At 39.8% G+C, this 22,266-nt stretch overlaps 1 protein-coding gene across 3 annotated transcripts in view; it reads right to left on the bottom strand.

Moving 5' to 3' along the window:
* Positions 1 to 22,266, bottom strand: part of RPF2 (ribosome production factor 2 homolog) — a 39,666-nt gene that overhangs the window by 3,123 nt on the left and 14,277 nt on the right. For all 3 annotated transcript variants that reach the window (XM_036902978.2, XM_057489491.1, XM_036902979.2), the window contains one exon: positions 3,804 to 3,906. In XM_036902978.2, the coding sequence (XP_036758873.1) occupies positions 3,804 to 3,906 (103 nt within the window). The remainder of the gene's footprint in view (positions 1 to 3,803; positions 3,907 to 22,266) is intronic.

Below are 22,266 nucleotides of genomic sequence, written 5' to 3'. Positions count from 1 at the left end.
ACCCTGCTTATCTCATGCTTCTGTATCTACATTTTCAGCACCTCCACTTAAATGATACTTATGATGCTGAACTCACATCAAGACTGGTATCTTGATAATATCTTGTGTTCAGGAGACTACTTAAGAATCAGGCAAACTGTATATACTAAAAACTTTTCTACCACTTAAAATGCTAATTTTCAGCTAACTGGAAACTTGTTGACCCAGAACAGCTGATGGCGTGCCTGGTGGATTGATTACCCAGGTGCCTTTTATTTATACAAGTGTCCTGACAAAGTAATTTCTGAGTAGTATATATAACTAAGATTATTTCAAGAATAACCACATATGCTGCTATTTATCCAAGAATTAAGTTACAGTGTGTGTGGATGATTTACCTTAATAACTTCACCAAGTATGTTAATGGGCAGATCAAACTGACAGAAGGAAAACTCACGAGGTTCGGTTCTCTGCACATGGTTTCTGGTGATAGGCCTACCATCCTTTCTCTTTAGTAGGCTTTTAACAGCAAAATCTAGTGTCTAAAACTGATTGCTAGTCCTTTAAAAAACAACCCGTTTATTTTTTCTCAGAGACAGTGCATTAATACAGAATTTGTAATTTTTGTAATCAGTAAGCAAAATGAACAGACTCTGAGATACCAGTTCATTAAAAACAAAATTAAAACCATTTCCTTCACCCTCATCCCATCATATGCACTATACTTGTAAAAGACGACAGACATTTCAATTCCAGGCTTTCTATCTCTAGCCAAAATCTCCTGTCTGGAACTTTCACATCACATGCATAACCCCCACCTCAGATCCCAATGTCAAAAGTACTTTTGCGTCCCCATGAGCTCTAATCCCAGCAACATTCAGTTCTCCCAAAAGTGACATGAGACACAGGGACGCAGGGACACACGGACAAACAAACCTAGCTCCTTCCCTCTCAGGCAAGCTCAGACTACCAATGTGTTACTACTGCTAACTTCTACGTATTTTTACTATTATTTGCCCATGTCTTGAGAAAGACTGGTGTGGATAAAATGAGAGTTCCTGTGGCCAGGATTCTCACCTGGCCGTGGTTGACTAGCTCACTGCACACCTGTGGGCAATACGTGGCTGTTGACTCTATAAAAAGAGCTCCGCCCAGTGCTCTGGGTGCGACACAGTGGTAGGGCTGCAAGGCTGCAGGAGAGGAGAGCAGAGACTGGAGTGGTGGCAGCGTTGAGGACAGACGCCCAGAGGACGGCTGTGCAGGATGACTGTGCAGAGAAGCCCAGAGGACAGCTGTGCAGACAGAGGGGCCCAGAGGCAGAGACTGGCTTACTGCATACAGACTTGCTCTGAGTGAACGGGATTCTAGTGACTGACCTGCCACCTGGAAATAAAGTTGGGTATAACCCTTTTACCCCAAGAACGTTTTGCTGTCATTTTCTTTGGTCACACTGAATCCACAGCGAACTTGCCTGGGGCTGAAACCCATTGGCAAGACAACTGGCATTATTACTCTTCAAATTGTAATTTCCTTATTTTTCTCCCTCTCTCTCCTGCTGACATTGTTTTTATTAGTTGCCTAGAATGTTGTTTGCTTTTCAAGGTACACTAAAACTTCCATTTCGCCCCATAAAACCTAACCAATATGTGGCAAAAGCACAGGTGCCAGTTACTAAGGGTTTTCTGTTTCACCTGAATGGCTCTGGTTCTACAGTGAATCAAGTTTTCCAAAGAACAGAAATGGTCACTAACGTATAAGGAATTCATTAGTACAGGACATACAGGAAGAGGCCAGTACACTATGATTTATTCCCCCAAAAAGTCAGGTCAAAGGTAGGTATAATTTCATGTTCAGTTCCTTTTATCCAAGAAGCTCAAAACCGTTTTACAGGCCTGTTCATTTTTGCAAATGTGTGTTAAATATTACTTCTGCCAGCTGCTTAGGTAACAGGAGGGCAGAACCTGGAAGCGCAGCTGGTGGGGAGGCCTGAGGAGCCACCCCAGCTCCGCCACAGGGACCTGGCACGCTTCCACGTCTGTCTGCACCCCTCCCTCTCGTAAGGGCCGACTGTCGATCTCAGAATTAACTTCAGTGCTGTGACAACACTTTGCCCAGAGCCATGTCACTGGGCTCCCAGGGGAGGCTCACTCCTGGGACCCCTTGTCTTCCTCTCCCGAGCCCGGCACAGCCTTGGAGGCCAAGCTCACCCACGTTAGCAATTTTTCCCATTAGGAGTTCGCTCTCCAACACATCATTCATTTTCTATTTGAAATCCATACCCACAGATAGTGCAGGGCACATACAAAACACCTGGCATTAAATGTTTACCGCTAGGGTCTCTGAGGTTTAAGTTTCAAACCTTTTTTTCCATTATAGGAGATGCCTGCTAACCCAGTAATGGTTCCAGTAATGACGGTCTTACAGCAGGTGGAGGGGTGGGTATGTGTACTTGCCCTGTTAATTTATCCTTGTTCTGCAGTCTGATTTGCTCATTTTATGTCCATTTCATTTATTTTCTGTGCACATCTTTCTTCTTTACAAATTAATTCTGTTTTCACTCAATACTGGTAAGTTCTGATACAAGTGAATACTTTTTTTGAAATGGTTCACTATGAAAGACTTAGATTTAGTTATTCATTCTCATTCTCAAAGATTTTTATCTTAGTATTTCCAGCTCCTTTTTATTCCCGGAGTCTCCTTGTTTAATACAAGCTTTCAAAAAGATTTTTTTGTTAGTGATTTTTTTCATCTTTTATTTCTTGTTCTGTAAATAAAGTCCCTCTATTTATAATATAATACATTTTTAAAAGCCCCAAATCAAGTTTGGAAATTCCAACAACATTGGTAAGGGGCTTTCAATTTCTATTTTAACTAGCTAAAAAGGATTATAAAATCCCCAAATACACTTGCAATCATGTGGGTATTTTATAGCACTTTGCAATAAAAGATTATTTAAACAAGAAGTAAATCAAAAACATTAAGTGGTGGTACTAATCATATGGTGAAAAGACCTGAGTATTTCTGACTCAGTACAGCTGAGGCAAAAATGCAGACTACTGACAGAAGAGGTGACTATTCAGTTTCGACTGGACATTCACTGGACATAAGCTGGTCAACCATGTATTCCACTGTGGAGGGGAAAATAAAATAAAAAACCACAGACGAAACAAAGCCCACGAAGTTGCACGAACAGCACTAGTAACAAGCTCAAAACGGACACTGGTCTGAGTTCAGGGTATAAGACGGCAGTTTGTGGGAGTCTGTGGATTCTCCAGGAAGGGAAGGGCTCTAGTAGCCAGGGCCAACGCTTTTTTTTTTTTTAAAGTCATGCTTACCTCAAAAGGCACAGCTGTACATGCCTTTAAGCTTTTTAATGAAAACACGCCAGCTCATCGGGATTTACATTCATGCTGCAGCACAAGCAGGGGTAGACGACCCAGCTGGAGAAGAGACTGACGTGACCCCAGCCGCAGAGCCTCACTCACTTCGGAGTCCAATTTTAGACTCAGGGTTTTGAGATTTGCTTTGGCTGGTGTAAGACTTGCGGCTTGGTGCTCTAAAGCCAACCAAGGAAAATAAGGTGATACTGCATATAAGTCGGGAGGACGGAGAACACGCGCGTGTCCTCAGCTCAGACAATGCGGCGTGAGCAGCTTGGGCCTGGAAAGCAGAACCGGGCCAGGGAAGGACAGACGTGCGGACCAGCACAGCTGCAGCGCCACTGCTGTCTGCAAACCCGCCGCACAAACGTTTGACCGGACACCAGCTCTAAGTTTGAGCTCTAGGAAACAGCCACACAGAAACCTGGTAGGAAAGGCACTTACTTATAGCATCGAAAGTAAATCTTCCCGTTCAGGGCAGTGAAGTGCAGGACACTCTCTAAGCCAGCCAGGCGGATGTTTGGCACCGTGGGGCCTCGGAAGAAATCTGAAAGCATCAGGGTGTTAAAAAAGGAATAACACACTTCTAAAATTCAGTTACAGAAAGCTGCATTCTCAGTGCCCCACTGTGCCAACACTTACTGACGAGGATTAGACAGGCAAAAAAACTGACGCCTGGAAAGCAGATGATGGTCCCAACCCTCTACCATTGAGTCTCATGCCTTTATTTCTGTGCTTAGTGCTAATTTTTTAGTTTTGAAGTTCTCCCTCTGAGCCAGTACTTGGCAAGGAGTACATCCTGGTTACCATAGATATTAACATTCAACAAAATGTAAATCAAGGCATAAAAGGTAGGTTAAGGTGTCAAATTTGTGTAATGGCTGTTAGAACATAAAACTAGCCTTTGTTTAATGGTAGAGGCCAATAAGCCAGAAAATTCTAACAAAAAACCTCATTCTATGAACAGATGGTAACAAATACTTAAAGCCAAAAAAGAGCCACCAACACGAATCGTGGGCTGTTTTCCCAGTGTGGCCACCACACCACTGGGGACCCATGGAATGATTTTAAATGATATGCAGACATAACTTATTATACTTAATTTCCTCTACCATGTACCATTTTCCATTCATGGTAGGCACATAAAATTTTCTTGAAAAAGAGGACTCAATTTCTTCATATAAATGGAATGAATCAAAGTGTACTTTTTTTTTTGACTGATGTATTTAGGTAGTTTCAGGTTCACTGCAAGATTGAGATTTTCCATATGCCCCCTGCCCTGCCCACATGCTCCCACACTTCCCTCATATCCAACATCCCCCACTGGAGTGGTGTGCTTGCTCCGACTGAACCTACACTGACGTATCATAATTACCCAAAGTCCATAGTTTACATCAGGATTCACTCTTGGTGTTGTACATTCTATAGGTTTGGACAAATGTATAATGACATTTACCCATCATTATAGTATCATACAGAATATTTTCACTGAACTAAAGATCCTCTGTGTCCTACCTATTCATTTCCCCTGACCCCCCAACTCCAGGCAACCACTGATCTTTTCACTCTATAGTTTGCCTTTTCAAATATCATAAAGTTGGAATTATACAGTACATAGCCTCTGCAGTTTGGCTTCTTTCACTTACTAACATGCATTTAAGGTTTCTGCATATCTTTTCATGGCTTGGTAGCCCATTTATTTTTATTGCTAAATAATATTCCATGGTCTGGATGTAGCAGTTTATTCATCCATTCACCTACTGAAGGACATCTTCATTGCTAGCCAAGTTTTGGCAGCTATGACTCAAGCTTCTATAAGCATCTGTGTGCAGATTTTGTGTGGCCTCAAGTTTTCAATTCTTCTGGTTAAATACCAAGGAGCACAACTGCTGGATAATATGGTAAGCATCTGTTCAGTTTTTTAAGAAACCACTAAACTGTCTTCCACAGTGGCCACACCATTTTGCATCACCAGCAATGAACGAGTTCTGCTGCCCCACCTCCAATGCTTGTTGGCATGTGGTGTTGTCAGTGTTCTGGACTTCGGCCATTCTAATAGGAGTACAGCGGTATCTTCTTTTATTCTGCATTTCCTGGAGGACATATGATGTGGAATATCTTGTCACATGCTCATTTGCCATATGAATATCTTCTCTGGTGCAGGGTCAAGATCTTTGGCCTATTTTTAAATTGGATTATTTTTTTTCTTATTATTGAATTTTAAGAGTTCTTTATATATTTTTGGATAAGAGTCCTTTATCAGATGTATGTTTTGCGAATGTTTCCTCCCAGTCTATGGCCTATCTTCTCATTCTTTAGACAATGTCTTGTGCAAAGCAGAAGTTTTAATTTTAATGAAGTCCAGCTTATCAATGATTTCTTGCATGGTTTGTGCCTTTGGTATTGTCTAAAAAGTCACTGCCATACCCAAGTCATCTGGGTTTTCTCCTATTTTATCTTTTACAGCTTTTATAGTTTTGCACTTCATATTTAGGTCTATGATCCATTTTGTGTTAATTTCTGTGGAGAGTGTACGGTCTTATCTGGATTAATTTTTTTTACATGTGGATGTCCAACTGTTCCAGCACCATTTGTTTCTGAAAAGACTATCTTTGCTCTACTGTATTGCTTTTGCTCTTTTGTCATAGCTTAGTTGATCATATTTATATGGGTCTATTTCTGGACTCTATTCTGTTTTATAACTGATTTATTTGTTCTTTCACCAATACCACACTGTCTTGATCAATGTACCACCACCGTCATGGAGTCCTCTAACTTTCAATATTGTGTTGGCTATTCTGAGTCTCTTGCCTGTCCATGTAAACTTTAGAATCGGTTTGTTAATAACCACAAAATAACTTGCTGGGTTTTGGACTGGCACTTTTTGAATCTATAGATCAAGCTGGGAAGAACAGACATTTTGGCATGGAATATCTCTCCATTTATTTAATTCTTGTTTGATTTCATTCATCAGAGTCTTGTATTTTTCTTTATGCAAATCTTATACATATTTGTTAGACTTATTATACCTGAGTATTTCATTTTTTTGGGTGCTAATGTAAGTGGTCTTGTGTTTTAATGTCAAATTTCAGTTGCTCATTGCTGATATATGGGAAAGTGATTGACTTTTGTATATCAACCTTGTATCCTACAGCCTTGCTGTAACTGAAGTGTGTACTTCTTTGGTTTGCCTTCTTTTACCTAGCATAACATTGTGAGATTCATCCATTTTGCATGTAACAATAATTCACTCCTATTTATTGCTGAGCAGTGTTCCACACAATGTGAATTTACCTTGTGTTGCAAGATTTAGCAAATGCAAAAAAAAAACACACAAAAAAAAACCATGGAGCTCAGTTAATTTTGATCTTCAGATAAAGCAGCAAACATTTTTTAGTGTAGTTATACTAAATTTAAGTATAAATTTTATGCTTTAGTATATTTCATACAATACTTGGGATATACGTATACTAAAAAATTACTCATTGTTTATCTGAAATTCAATTTTACTGAAAATCCTGTACTTCATCTCGCAACCCTAAAGAATTCAAAATTTGTTTACCTATTCAGCTACTGGTGAATATTTGGATTTTCTCCAATTTTTTAATATTACAAATAAAACTACTATGAACATTCATGTAAAAAAAAAAAAGAGGAATCAAATTTAAAGAAACATCTTCAGTGAATAACACTATGGACATAACCGGACTTGGCCTAAGTTACAAAGGCGGCCCACGAATGAAAGAGGTTTGGAGGCAGCAATCGGATCTGCCCCTCCGTTTACACCTAAGATGACTGAACTCCGAGGAGGCTGAATGAAAACACACAAATAAAATTTAGATTAAAAAAAGTGACACATAAAGATTTATCCAACTTAATTGCTTGGAAGAGCTGCCCCAAGGCAGGTGATATACCCAGGAGATCCCTGTCTGTCCCCTTCTGCATCCACCCAGCATTTTCTTCCATCTTCCCATTAGCTTTCAGATGTGAGTTAGTTCCATGTGCATGGACGTACACACCTTTTATTATTTGCTTTGCTTCTCATGTTAAAAGAAAATCACAGCCTAATGTGCTAAAAGAGACACAAGTGTGCCTGCACATGTATACAGCACCCTTTCCTCCTCCCCCAAACAAAATCCCCCACAGAAATTTTTATAAACCAAGTATGTAACTTTTCAAGGTATTTTGATTTAAATTTTGACTATAATTAACAAAGAAGTTTCCCACAATTTTGTCAAAACCTGACTCTCTTTCAGTGGCCAAGTTAACAAAGCTCCACTCATTGTTATGGTGGCAATACTGAAATCAGAGTCATTCTGGGGAACAAGAAATGTACATTCGAGTCTCCCCTGAAACAACTTTTGTAATGCAAACCTTACAGGCATATGTGCTTTTCCCACGAACTTTAAGTAACAACAAGAAGGAAAATGAAGACAGAAAGCTTTAAGAACAATGACTATTACACCTCATACCATAAACAACAATTAACCCAAAATGGATCACAAACCTAAAACTTCAAGACTTCAAGAATAAAATGCAGAGAAAAATCTCTGCAATCTTGGAATAAGCAAAGATTTCTAAACATAACACAGTAAGAACATACAATTAAAGGAAAAAATGGATAAAACAGACTTCATACGAATTAAAAACGTCTGCTCTTTCAAAGACATCATTAAAACAAAAAGGCACAACACATGAGAACAGATGGACCTAGCAGACAGCTACAGAACACTCTACCCAAAAGCAGCAGGATACACATTCTTCTCAAGTGCACGTAGAACATTATCCAGAATAGATCACACACTAGGCCACAAAAGAGCCTCAGTAAATTTAGAAGGAATGAAATTGTGCCCAACCAACTTCTCAGACCAAAAGTATGAAACTAGAAATAAATTATGAAAAGAAAACAAGCCCACAAATACCATGGAGGTTTAACAACAAGCTCCTAAATAATCAATGGATCAATGACCAAATAAAAACAGAGATCAAGCAATATATGGAAATGAAAACAACAACTCAACACAACAAAATCTGTGGGACCACAGTGAAGGCCATTCTAAGAGGGGAGAATACTACAATATAGGCCTAAGTCAGGAAAGAAAAACCATCCCAAGTGAACAATCTAAACTCAAAATTAATGAAACTGTAAAGAGAAGAAGAATAAATGAGGCCCAAAGTCAGTAGAAGGAGGGACATAATAAAGATCAGAGCAGAAATAAATAAAATTGAAAAGAATAAAACAACAGAAAGAATCAGTGAAACCAGGAACTGGTTCTTCAAGAAAATAAACAAAATAGATAAACCCCTAGCCAGACTTATCAAGAAAAAGAGAGTCTACTCACATAAACAGAATCAGAAATGAGAAAGGAAAAAATCACTAAGGACACTTCAGAAATACAAAGAAATATTAGAGAATACTATGAAAAGTTATATGCTAACAAAACAGATAACCTAGAAGAAATGAACAACTTTCTAGAAAAATACAACCTTCCAAGACTGACCCAGGAAGAAACAGAGAATCTGAACAGATCAATTACCAGCAATGAAATCAAATTGGCAATCAAAAACTACCTAAGAACAAAACACCTGTACCGGATGGCTTCACTGCTGAATTTTATCAAACATTTAGTGAAGACCTAATACCCATCCTCCTCAAAGTTTTCCAAAAAGAAGAAGAGGAGGGAATACTTCCAGACTCATTCTATGAGGTCAGCATCACTCTTAATACTAAAACTAGGCAGAGACACCATAAAAAAAAGAAAATTACAGACCTACATCCCTGATGAACATAGATGTAAAAATATTCAACAAAATATTAGCAAACCAAATTCAAAAACACATCAAAAAGATCATCCATCATGATCAAGTAGGATTTATTACACGGATGCAAGGATGGTACAATACTCGAAAATCCATCAACAAAAAGGACAAAAATCACATGATCATCCCCATAGATGCTGAAAAAGCTATGACAAAATTCCACACACCATTCATGATAAAAACTCTCAACAAAATGGGTATAGAGGGCAAGTACCTCAACATAATAAAGCCATATACAAAAACCAACAGCCAACATCATACTTAACAGTGAAAAGCTAAAAGCTTTTCCTCTAAGATCAAGAACAAAACAAGGATGCCCACTCTCCCCACTGTTATTCAACATAGTACTGGAGGTCCTAGCCATGGCAATCAGACAACACAAAGAAATAAAAGCCATCCAGACTGGTAAGGAAGAAGTTAAACTGTCACTGTTTGCAGATGACATGATATTGTACATAAAAACCCTAAAGAATCCACCCCAAAACTTCCAGAATAACTGAATTCAGCAAAGTTGCAGGATACAAAATTAATACACAGAAATCTGTTGCATTCCTATATACTGATGAACTAGCAGAAAGAGAAATCAGGAAAACAATCAATTTACAACTGCATCAAAAAGAATAAAATGCCTAGGAATAAACCCAACCAAGGACGTGAAAGACCTATATCCTGAAAACTACAAGACACTAATGAGCGAAATTAAAGAAGACAAAAATAAATAGAAATATGTACCATGCTCATGGAAAGGAAGAATTAATAGTCAAAATGGCCATCCTGCCTAAAACAATCTATAGATTCAAAATAATCCCTATCAAAATACTGACAGCATTCTTCAACAAACTAGAACAAATAGTTATAAAATTCACATGGAACCACGAAACACTTCCAAGAGCCAAAGCAATCCTAAGAAGGAAGAATAAAGATGGGGGGATTATGCTCCTCAACCTCAAGCTCTACTACAAAGCCCTAGTAATAAAGATAATTTGGAGAGGGGCGGAAGATGGCGGCGTGAGTAGAGCAGCGGAAATCTCCTCCCAAAACAACATATATCTATGAAAATATAACAAAGACAACCCTTCCTAGAATAAAGACCAGAGGACACAGGACAATATCCAGACCACATCCGGACCTGAGAGAACCCAGCGCCTCGCGAAGGGGGTAAGATACAAGCCCCGGCCCCGCGGGAGCCGAGCGCCCCTCCCCCCAGCTCCCGGCGGGAGAAGAGCAGGCAGAGCGGGAGGGAGACGGAGCCCAGGGCTGCCGAACACCCAGCCCCAGCCATCCGGGCCAGAGTGCAGGGCCCTCGATACTGGGAAAACAGGGCAGCAAGAACAGTGAGCGGGCACTGGAGGCTGGGCGACAGAGGGCATAAGAAAAGCGCGCGACCATTTTTTTTTGCTTTTTTGCTGTTTTGTTTTGGCGAGCGCTTTTTGGGAGTCTTAAAGGGACAGGGACCCCAATACTAGGGAAACAGGGCAGAAAGACCGGTGAGCAGAGGCCTGAGGCTGGCACCGGAGAATAAAGAAAAACGAACGACCACTTTTTTTTTTTTTTTTTTTTAATCAAAAAAAATTTTTTTTCTTTTTTTTTGGTGGGCGTTGTTTTGTTTTGGCGGGTGCTTTTTGGAAGTCTTAAAGGGGCAGGGCGGGTCACTTAATCCAGAGGTAGGGAATCCAGGATCTCTGGGCACCCTAACCCCTGGGCTGCAGGGAGCAGGGAGGCCCCTTGCGGAGATAAATAGCCTCCCAGCAGCTCCTGCTCCAACGCGACTCCACCATTTTGGAGCAGCTGCCCGAGCCAGGCCACGCCCACAGCAACAGCGGAGATTAACTCCATAGCAGCCGGGCAGGAAGCAGAAACCCTGTCTGCGCGCAGCTGCGCAGCACAAGCCACTAGAGGCCGCTGTTCTCCCAGGAGAGGAGGGCCACAGACCAACAAGAAGGGAAGTCCTTCCAGCCGTCACTCGTCCCAGCTCTGCAGACTATTCCTATCACCATGAAAAGGCAAAGCTACAGGCGGACAAAGATCACAGAGACAACACCAGAGAAGGAGACAGACCTAACCAGTCTCCCTGAAAAAGAATTCAAAATAAGAATCATAAACATGCTGACAGAGATGCAGAGAAATACGCAAGAGAAATGGGATGAAGTCCGGAAGGAGATCACAGATGCCAGAAAGGAGATCGCAGAAATGAAACAAACTCTGGAAGGGTTTATAAGCAGAATGGATAGAATGCAAGAGGCCATTGATGGAATTGAAATCAGAGAACAGGAACGCATAGAAGCTGACATAGAGAGAGACAAAAGGATCTCCAGGAATGAAACAATATTAAGAGAACTGTGTGACCAATCCAAAAGGAACAATATCCATATTATAGGGGTCCCAGAAGAAGAAGAGAGAGGAAAAGAGTTGGAAAGTATCTTAGAAGAAATAATTGCTGAAAACTTCCCCACACTGGGGGAGGAAGTAATCGAACAGACCACGGAAATACACAGAACCCCCAACAGAAAGGATCCAAGAAGGGCAATACCAAGACACATAATAATTAAAATGGCAAAGATCAAGGACAAGGAAAGAGTGTTAAAGGCAGCTAGAGAGAAAAAGGTCACCTATAAAGGGAAACCCATCAGGCTAACGTCAGATTTCTCAACAGAAACCCTACAGGCCAGAAGAGAATGGCATGATATATTTAATACAATGAAACAGAAGGGCCTTGAACCAAGGATACTGTATCCAGCACGACTATCATTCAAATATGACGGTGGGATTAAACAATTCCCAGACAAACAAAAGCTGAGGGAATTTGCTTTCCACAAACCACCTCGACAGAACATCTTACAGGGACTGCTCTAGATGGGAGCACTCCTAGAAAGAGCACAGCACAAAACACCCAACATATGAAGAATCGAGGAGGAGGAACAAGAAGGGAGAGAAGAAAAGAATCTCCAGACAGTGTATATAACAGCTCAATAAGCGAGCTAAGTTACGCAGTAAGATACTAAAGAGGCTAACCTTGAACCTTTGGTAACCACGAATTTAAAGCCTTCAATGGCAATAAGTACATATCTTTCAATAGTCACCCTAAATGTTAATGGGTTGAATGCACCAATCAAAAGACACAGAGTAACAGAATGGATAAAAAAGCAAGACCCATCTATATGCTGCTTACAAGAAACTCACCTCAAACCCAAAGACATGTACAGACTAAAAGTCAAGGGATGGAAAAACATATTTCAAGCAAACAACAGTGAGAAGAAAGCAAGGGTTGCAGTACTAATATCAGACAAAATAGACTTCAAAACAAAGAAAGTAACAAGAGATAAAGAAGGACACTACATAATGATAAAGGGCTCAGTCAAACAAGAGGATATAACCATTCTAAATATATATGCACCCAACACAGGAGCACCAGCATATGTGAAACAAATACTAACAGAACTAAAGGGGGATATAGACTGCAATGCATTCATTCTAGGAGACTTCAACACACCACTCACCCCAAAGGTTAGATCCACTGGGCAGAAAATAAGTAAGGACACGGAAGCACTGAACAACACAGTAGAGCAGATGGACCTAATAGACATCTATGGAACTCTACATCCAAAAGCAGCGGGATATACATTCTTCTCAAGTGCACATGGAACATTCTCCAGAATAGACCACATACTAGGCCACAAAAAGAGCCTCAGAAAATTCCAAAAGATTGAAATCCTACCAACCAACTTCTCAGACCACAAAGGCATAAAACTAGAAATAAACTGTACAAAGAAAGCAAAGAGGCTCACAAACACATGGAGGCTTAACAACACGCTCCTAAATAATCAATGGATCAATGACCAAATCAAAATGGAGATCCAGCAATATATGGAAACAAATGACAACAACAACACTAAGCCCCAACTTCTGTGGGACACAGCAAAAGCAGTCTTAAGAGGAAAGTATATAGCAATCCAAGCATATTGAAAAAAGGAAGAGCAATCCCAAATGAATGGTCTAATGTCACAATTATCGAAATTGGAAAAAGAAGAACAGATGAGGCCTAAGGTCAGCAGGAGGGACATAATAAAGATCAGAGAAGAAATAAATAAAATTGAGAAGAATAAAACAATAGCAAAAATCAATGAAACCAAGAGCTGGTTCTTCGAGAAAATAAACAAAATAGATAAGCCTCTAGCCAGACTTATTAAGAAGAAAAGAGAGTCAACACAAATCAACAGTATCAGAAACGAGAAAGGAAAAATCACGACGGACCCCACGGAAATGCAAAGAATTATTGGAGAATACTATGAAAACCTATATGCTAACAAGCTGGGAAACCTAGGAGAAATGGACAACTTCCTAGAAAAATATAACCTTCCAAGATTGACCCAGGAAGAAACAGAAAATCTAAACAGACCAATTACCAGCAACAAAATTGAAGCGGTAATCAAAAAACTACCAAAGAACAAAACCCCCGGGTCAGATGGATTTACCTCGGAATTTTATCAGACATACAGGGAAGACATAATACCCATTCTCCTTAAAGTTTTCCAAAAAATAGAGGAGGAGGGGATACTCCCAAACTCATTCTATGAAGCTAACATCACCCTAATACCAAAACCAGGCAAAGACCCCACCAAAAAAGAAAACTACAGACCAATATCCCTGATGAACGTAGATGCAAAAATACTCAACAAAATATTAGCAAACCGAATTCAAAAATACATCAAAAGGATCATACACCATGACCAAGTGGGATTCATTCCAGGGATGCAAGGATGGTACAACATTCGAAAGTCCATCAACATCATCCACCACATCAACAAAAAGAAAGACAAGAACCACATGATCATCTCCATAGATGCTGAAAAAGCATTTGACAAAGTTCAACATCCATTCATGTTAAAAACTCTCAGCAAAATGGGAATAGAGGGCAATTACCTCAACATAATAAAGGCCGTCTATGATAAACCCACAGCCAACATTATATTGAACAGCGAGAAGCTGAAAGCATTTCCTCTGAGATCGGGAACTAGACAGGGATGCCCACTCTCTCCACTGTTATTTAACATAGTGCTGGAGGTCCTAGCTATGGCAATCAGACAAAATAAAGAAATACAAGGAATCCAGATTGGTAAAGAAGAAGTTAAACTGTCACTATTTGCAGATGACATGATACTGTACATAAAAAACCCTAAAGACTCCACCCCAAAACTACTAGAACTGATATCGGAATACAGCAAAGTTGCAGGATACAAAATCAACACACAGAAATCTGTGGCTTTCCTATACACTAACAATGAACCAACAGAAAGAGAAATCAGGAAAACAAGTCCATTCACAATTGCATCAAAAAAAATAAAATACCTAGGAATAAACCTAACCAAAGAAGTGAAAGACTTATACTCTGAAAACTACAAGTCACTCTTAAGAGAAATTAAAGGGGACACTAACAGATGGAAACTCATCCCATGCTCATGGCTAGGAAGAATTAATATCGTTAAAATGGCCATCCTGCCCAAAGCAATATACAGATTTGATGCAATCCCTATGAAACTACCAGCAACATTCTTCAATGAACTGGAACAAATAATTCAAAAATTCATATGGAAACACCAAAGACCCCGAATAGCCAAAGCAATCCTGAGAAAGAAGAATAAAGTAGGGGGGATCTCACTCCCCAACTTCAAGCTCTACTATAAAGCCATAGTAATCAAGACAATTTGGTACTGGCACAAGAGCAGAGCCACAGACCAATGGAACAGACTAGAGAATCCAGACATTAACCCAGACATATATGGTCAATTAATATTTGATAAAGGAGCCATGGACATACAATGGCGAAATGACAGTCTCTTCAACAGGTGGTGCTGGCAAAACTGGACAGCTACATGTAGGAGAATGAAACTGGACCATTGTCTAACCCCATATACAAAAGTAAACTCAAAATGGATCAAAGACCTGAATGTAAGCCATGAAACCATTAAACTCTTGGAAGAAAACATAGGCAAAAACCTCTTAGACATAAACATGAGTGACCTCTTCTTGAACATATCTCCCCGGGCAAGGAAAACAACAGCAAAAATGAGTAAGTGGGACTATATTAAGCTGAAAAGCTTCTGTACAGCAAAAGACACCATCAATAGAACAAGAAGGATCCCTACAGTATGGGAGAATATATTTGAAAATGACACATCCGATAAAGGCTTGACGTCCAGAATATATAAGGAGCTCACATGCCTCAACAAACAAAAAACAAATAACCCAATTAAAAAATGGGCAGAGGAACTGAACAGACAGTTCTCCAAAAAAGAAATACAGATGGCCAACAGACACATGAAAAGATGCTCCACATCACTAATTATCAGAGAAATGCAAATTAAAACTACAATGAGGTATCACCTCACACCAGTAAGGATGGCTGCCATCCAAAAGACAAACAACAACAAATGTTGGCAAGGCTGTGGAGAAAGGGGAACCCTCCTACACTGCTGGTGGGAATGTAAGTTAGTTCAACCATTGTGGAAAGCAGTATGGAGGTACATCAAAATGCTCAAAACAGACTTACCATTTGACCCAGGAATTCCACTCCTAGGAATTTACCCTAAGAACGCAGCAATCAAGTTTGAGAAAGACAGATGCACCCCTATGTTTATTGCAGCACTATTTACAATAGCCAAGAATTGGAAGCAACCTAAATGTCCATCTATAGATGAATGGATAAAGAAGATGTGGTACATATACACAATGGAATACTACTCAGCCATAAGAAAAGGGCAAATCCAACCATTTGCAGCAACATGGATGGAGCTGGAGGGTATTATGCTCAGTGAAACAAGCCAAGCGGAGAAAGAGAAATACCAAATGATTTCACTTATCTGTGGAATATAAGAACAAAGGAAAAACTGAAGGAACAAAACAGCAGCAGAATCACAGAACTCAAGAATGGACTAACAGGTACCAAAGGGAAAGGGACTGGGGAGGATGGGTGGGTAGGGAGGGATAAGGGGGGGAGAAGTAGGGGGGTATTAAGATTAACATGCATGGGGGGGTAGGAGAAAAGGGAGGGCTGTACAACACAGAGAAGGCAAGTAGTGATTCTACAACATTTTGCTATGCTGATGGACAGTGACTGTAAAGGGGTTTATAGGGGAGACCTGGTATAGGGGAGAGCCTAGTAAACAAAGTATTCGTCATGTAAGTGTAGATTAATGATAAAAAAAAAAAAAAAAGCAGTTCCTGTGTGGTGACCTCCAGTGAGTTCTACACAAGGGTATAAAGGGCATATAAAAGTGTAGGCAAAGGGTCTGTTTGTGTTTATACAGAGGATCAAAGCCTAATTGGGCTACCCCGAAAATGAACTAAGATACGATATGAAAAAGAACTTCCAACATCTGCACTCTCTGGAAGACTCATGCCAGAAGATGATCATCAAAAAACCCCAACAAAGATCCACGCACTGCCACAGCTGTAGATGCACTCATCCCACCAGTTCCTGGACTTGCCATGGGAATGAGGAAGGAGATATCTAAGCTGGCCTGTGCATACAGTAAAACAACAAATTTGACTGGATCTATACTGTTGGAACTCAACCAAGAATTTGGAGAAGTGCAAATTGTAGCGCTCCAAAGTCTTATAACTACAGACTATTTACTGTTAAAAGAACATATGGCATGTGAACAGTCCCCAGGAATGGGTTGTTTTAATTTGTCTGATTTCTCTCAGACTGTTCAAGTTCAGTTGGACAATATCCACCATATCATAGATAAGTTTTCACAAATGCCTAAGGTGCCTAACTGGTTTTCTTGGTTTCACTGGAGATGGCTGGTAATTACAGATATGCTTTGGTTATGTAACTATACTCCTATTATGTTAATGTGTGTGCGCAATTTAAGTAGTAGCTTAAAACCTATATATGCTGAAGTTACTCTACAAGAAGATATGTCAAAGAAATAATCAATCTTCCCATGTTTTCTCCCGCCTGCAACTTCTATAGCTTTTCTTCTTCCTTCCTAATTACAACCCTTAAATAGAATTCGTGCCTCATATCAAATTTACCGAGTATCATAATTCTTCCAAGTGGTAAAGATACCTCAAGACAAATGCTGGGCATAGAAGCCCAGGGCATAAATATGCAAAGAAGTAAAAGCTAACCTTTTCAAATAATAAGGCTTCTCTCTCACTTACCAACTTTACATTTCCCTGTATGGCTGGAAGATGACTGGTTAGCCAGAGACGGGTAAGATTCCTCAAGGGAGGAACAACCTAAGACAGGCACAGTCGCAGGGGGGCCATCAGGTGAGAAATTGGGGATCAACAGAGGTGAGGCTTAGAACCTCACCCCCCCTGTTCTGAGAGAAATCTTCTGCATACGTGGATGTTTTATTGCCCTGGTCTAGCTTGGATTAACACATAGTCTACAGGCACACACCTGATCATCTACATTTGCTCTCTTACAACACTAAACTATGTTTTCTACCTTTATCTTGTATCTACCTACCACTTCAGCATTTTATTAAAAATAATAATAATAAAGAGAGAAATGTGGTATCCACATATAAATCAAGTATAAAAACCAAATGAGTATTCATATTTGAACTGACTGTTTATAGTTCATAATGCATGAGCAAAACTGAAAGTTTCTGTGATGACTGCCCTTGTACTGTTCACTATGTAACTTATTCATTATGTAAGAATTTGTTCTCCATGTAAGAACTTGTTTGTTATGCCTCAGAAGATTGGAGACTGACGAAAATTAGGCTTGGGGTGGATTAATGATTGTGCATTGAGCATTGACTCCCCTATACAGAATTTTATTGTTGTTAACAACCATTTGATCAATAAATATGAGAGATGCCCTCACCAAAAAAAAAAAAAAGGACAGACTTCCAATGGTAAAATAAATAAGTAACCGGGATGTAATGTATAGCATAAGGAATATAGTCAAGATACTGTAACAGCTTGGTAGGGTGATAGCTGGAACCTAGAATTATGTATATAAATGTTCTACCACTGTGTTGTACACTTGAAACTAATGTAATGTAATACTGTGCGTCAACTACCCTTCAATAAAAAATAATTATTTAAAAAAAAAAAAAAAGATAATTTGGTATTGGCACAAGAACAGACCCATAGACCAGTGGAACAGAACAGAGAGCCCATATATAGACCCACACATATATGGCCATTAATAAATGATAAAGGATCCATGGATATACAATGGGGAAATGACAGCTTATAGCTGGCAAAACTGGACAGCTATATGTAAGAGAATGAAACTGGATTATTGTCTATCCCCATACACAAAAATAAACTCAAAATGGATCAAACAGCTGAACGGAATGTAAGTCATGAAACCATAAAACTCTTAGAAGAAAACATAGGCAAAAATCTCTTCAATATAAACATGAGCAACTTTTTCCTGAAACACATCTACTTGGGCAAGGAAAACAAAAGCAAAAATGAACAAATGGGATTACATCAAGCTAAAAAGCTTCTGTACAGCAAAGGACACCATCAACAGAATGAAAAGGCATCCTACAGTATTGAAGAATATATTCATAAACAACATATCTGACAAGGGGTTAACATCCAAAATATATAAAGAGCTCACACATCTCAACACCCAAAAAGCAAATAACCCGATTAAAAAATGGGCAGAGGATCTGAACAGACACTTCTCCAAAGAAGAAATTCAGACAGCCAACAGGCACATGAAAAGATCCTCCACATCACTAATCACCAAGGAAATACAAATTAAAACCACAATGAGATATCACCTCACACCAGTTAGGATGACCAATACCCAAAAGACAAGGAACAACAAATGCTGGTGAGGATGCACAGAAAGGGGAACCCTCCTACACTGCTGGTGGGAATATAAATCAGTTCAACCACTGTGGAAAACAATATGGAGGTTCCTCAAAAAACTAAAACTAGAAATACCATTTGACCAGAGAATTCTACTTCTAGGAATTTACCCAAAGAAAACAAGATCCCAGATTCAAAAAGACAGATGCACCCCTCTGTTTATCGCAGCACTAGTTACAATAGTCAAGAAATGGAAGCAACCTAAGTGTCCATCAGTAGATGAATGGATAAGGAAGATGTGGTACATATACACGATGGAGTATTACTCAGCTATAAGAAAAAAACAGATCCTACCATTTGCAACAACATGGATGGAGCTAGAGGGTATTATGCTCAGTGAAATAAGCCAGGCAGAGAAAGACAAGTACCAAATGATTTCACTCATTTGTGAGGTATAACAACAAAGAAAACTGAAGGGACAAAACAGCAGCAGACTCACAGAACCCAAGAAGGGACTGGACTAGCAGTTACCAAAGGGGAGAGGTGGGGGAGGTCGGGTGGGGAGGGAGGGAGAAGGGGATTAAAGGGCATTATGATTAACACACAGTACAGCACAGAGAAGACAAGTAGTGACTCTATAGTATCTTAATATGCTGATAGACAGTGACTGCAATGGGGCTTGGGGGTTGGGACTCGATAATATGGGTTAATGTAGTAACCACAATGTTGCTCATATGAAACCTTTGTAAGATTATACATCAATGATACCTTAACAAAACAACAAAAAGGCATGCCACAGACTGGGAGAAAATACTCAAAGACCATATATCAAAGAGAAAAACGATTTATCACACACACACACATACACACACACACCACACACACGCACACCACACACACCACACACACACACACCACACACACGCACACCACACACACACACCTACCCTTATTATTCAAGAAGACAATAGCACAATAAAAAAGTCCGGCAAAGACCTGAAGACACTTCACTAAAGATAGATGAATGACTCATGAGCACACACAGAGATGTTCAGCATCACAGTCATCCAGAAATGCCAATTAACGCTGCAAAGATAACACTACTTAATTTTGTAGCTCTGACTTTGGCAACACTTTACTGTCAGGATTTAACACCCATTAGAATAACTAAAACTAAAAAGAATGGCCTAAAAATACTGGCAAGGAGGCAGAGCAACTGGAGCTCTCAGACGGTGTGATGGGGACATACAATGGCACAACCATGCTGGAGAACAGTTTGGCAGTTTAAGATGTTAAATATACATGATTTACATGACCCAACCATTCCACTCCAAGGTATTTACCCGAGAAGAAAACACATGTCCTCACAAAAATTAGTACATAAATGTTCACAGCAGCTCTACTGATAAAAATCAAAAGCTGGAATTACCCTAAATGTCCATCAGGTGATAAAGCAACAGACTGTGGAGAGGCCAGAAATGGAATGCCTTTCGGCAATAAGAAGAAATGAACTATTGATGGACACAACACGGCTGAATCTCAAAACACAATGAGTGGAAACACACTGACTGGAAGAAGCACATGCTGTCTGGCTCCGTTTCCCTGCAACCCTAGAAAACCAGAGTCCACAACGAGAGCGCAGATCCACATGTGCCTGGGACAAAGAAAAGTGACAGACAGACTGCAAAGGGACACAAGGGGATTTCTGAGGGGGTGGGAGGGCTCTGACTATGGCAGTGTTTTCACAGGCATATACACATGGCAACACCCATCAAATTTTAAAACTTTAAATATGTGTACTTGATTGTATCCGTAACCTGAAAAGGTTGTATCTTATAGACAAACAACTACAAAAAAATCGACGACAAATCTTCAACTGCGCTCAACATTCGATCACCAGTAGCAATACTGGTATTTCACCCTGAGACTCTTGTGTGTGTAGCCCAATTTGAAGTTAAGTGCATAATTACGTGGAGTCACTAAGAACCTAGAATTTCATCCTGAATGAAAGAATGTACATAAGTGAGGTCGGTGAAGTTAGGTAAGATTTTTTTTGTTTTTGAACACAAAACATACACCCAGACGTCTGCAGCTATCTTACTTCGTATTTACATAAAAAACTCAACTTCCCCTGGTGCCTGGCAATCTCACTCCATCCTTCTACCTTTCTTCCTTCCCGTTTCCTTTCTGGTTTTCACTCTGTATTATGTGGTTATTCCTGCCATCTAGTGGAAGTACAAAATAATAAGGTAGAGTTTTTATAAACATTTAAACAAAAGCAAACAAATCCTTTCTGTTGAAATCTGGGCCAGTGGAGTGCAAGTAATAGACTCTCGGCTAAAAAACATCCTTGGTATCTTGGGGTGTGCAATGTTGAAAGGAGAAGATGTTGGTCACTGTCATTCCTGTATGATTTTAATCATGAAGATCACAGGTAACAACAGCAGAGGCTCTGCAGGGGGTCACCACCTCAGCACCAGGGCACGCAGAGGCCCATAGCAGGCTCAGGCCCCGGGTCTCAATTCTGTCTCATCAGCTTAATAGCTCTTAACATCTCAGTCTCCATTTTTCTGTCTGTAAAGTGGAATGTCACCAAACTCAAGAGAGATTCGGTAAGGATTAAACAGGTAACAGTGGTGCTCATATTAAATTTTTTTAAAAAGCCATTATTAATAAGAGGAATGAGAAATTCAGAAAATTATAATCCCAACAGTAAGACCATAAATAATCCCAATAAGGAAAAATGAAAGCAATGTGTCTGCCTACAAGGCATTTTTGGGTGGCTCAGATTTATAAAGAGCATGCATACAAATTACTTATGATATATATACCCCCACTGAGCTTTCAAATGTCATCCAGGGCAAATTACATAAACACCCAAAAGAGCAGCAACCAACAAGTGTAGCAAAGCCTGTTAAGAGTGGTACAAAAAAAATCCCAAACAGTAACTTATTAAACTTGAGAAAATGTTGCTGAATGTCAGAAGAATTCTCATCTGTAGGGACAAACTATATTCCCCAGGGTTAGAAAGGAGCTGGCAGATGTAAGCACAGAATAGTGAGTATTAGTAACCTTTAAGAAAGCACGGAGAACAATAATACCAGCTTTTCACAAAAGAGGAGAGAAACTGGTTTAAAATTGGTAAATTTAATGTCAGTCCTAGACAACGGACACTATGTATTAGATTTTAGCAGAGCCTGTGAACACACAGGAAAGAAAGCAGCCATTCCAGGAACCAGGAACCAGAAGAGCTCATGGGGAGTGAGTCATCCATGAAACGACCTCATGGGGCTACTCT

The sequence above is a fragment of the Manis pentadactyla genome, chromosome 12, assembly GCF_030020395.1.
Source record: "Manis pentadactyla isolate mManPen7 chromosome 12, mManPen7.hap1, whole genome shotgun sequence".
Taxonomy (NCBI): domain Eukaryota; kingdom Metazoa; phylum Chordata; class Mammalia; order Pholidota; family Manidae; genus Manis; species Manis pentadactyla.
Note: the sequence above shows the minus strand (reverse complement) of the source record. Positions and strands in the feature narration are given on the sequence as shown.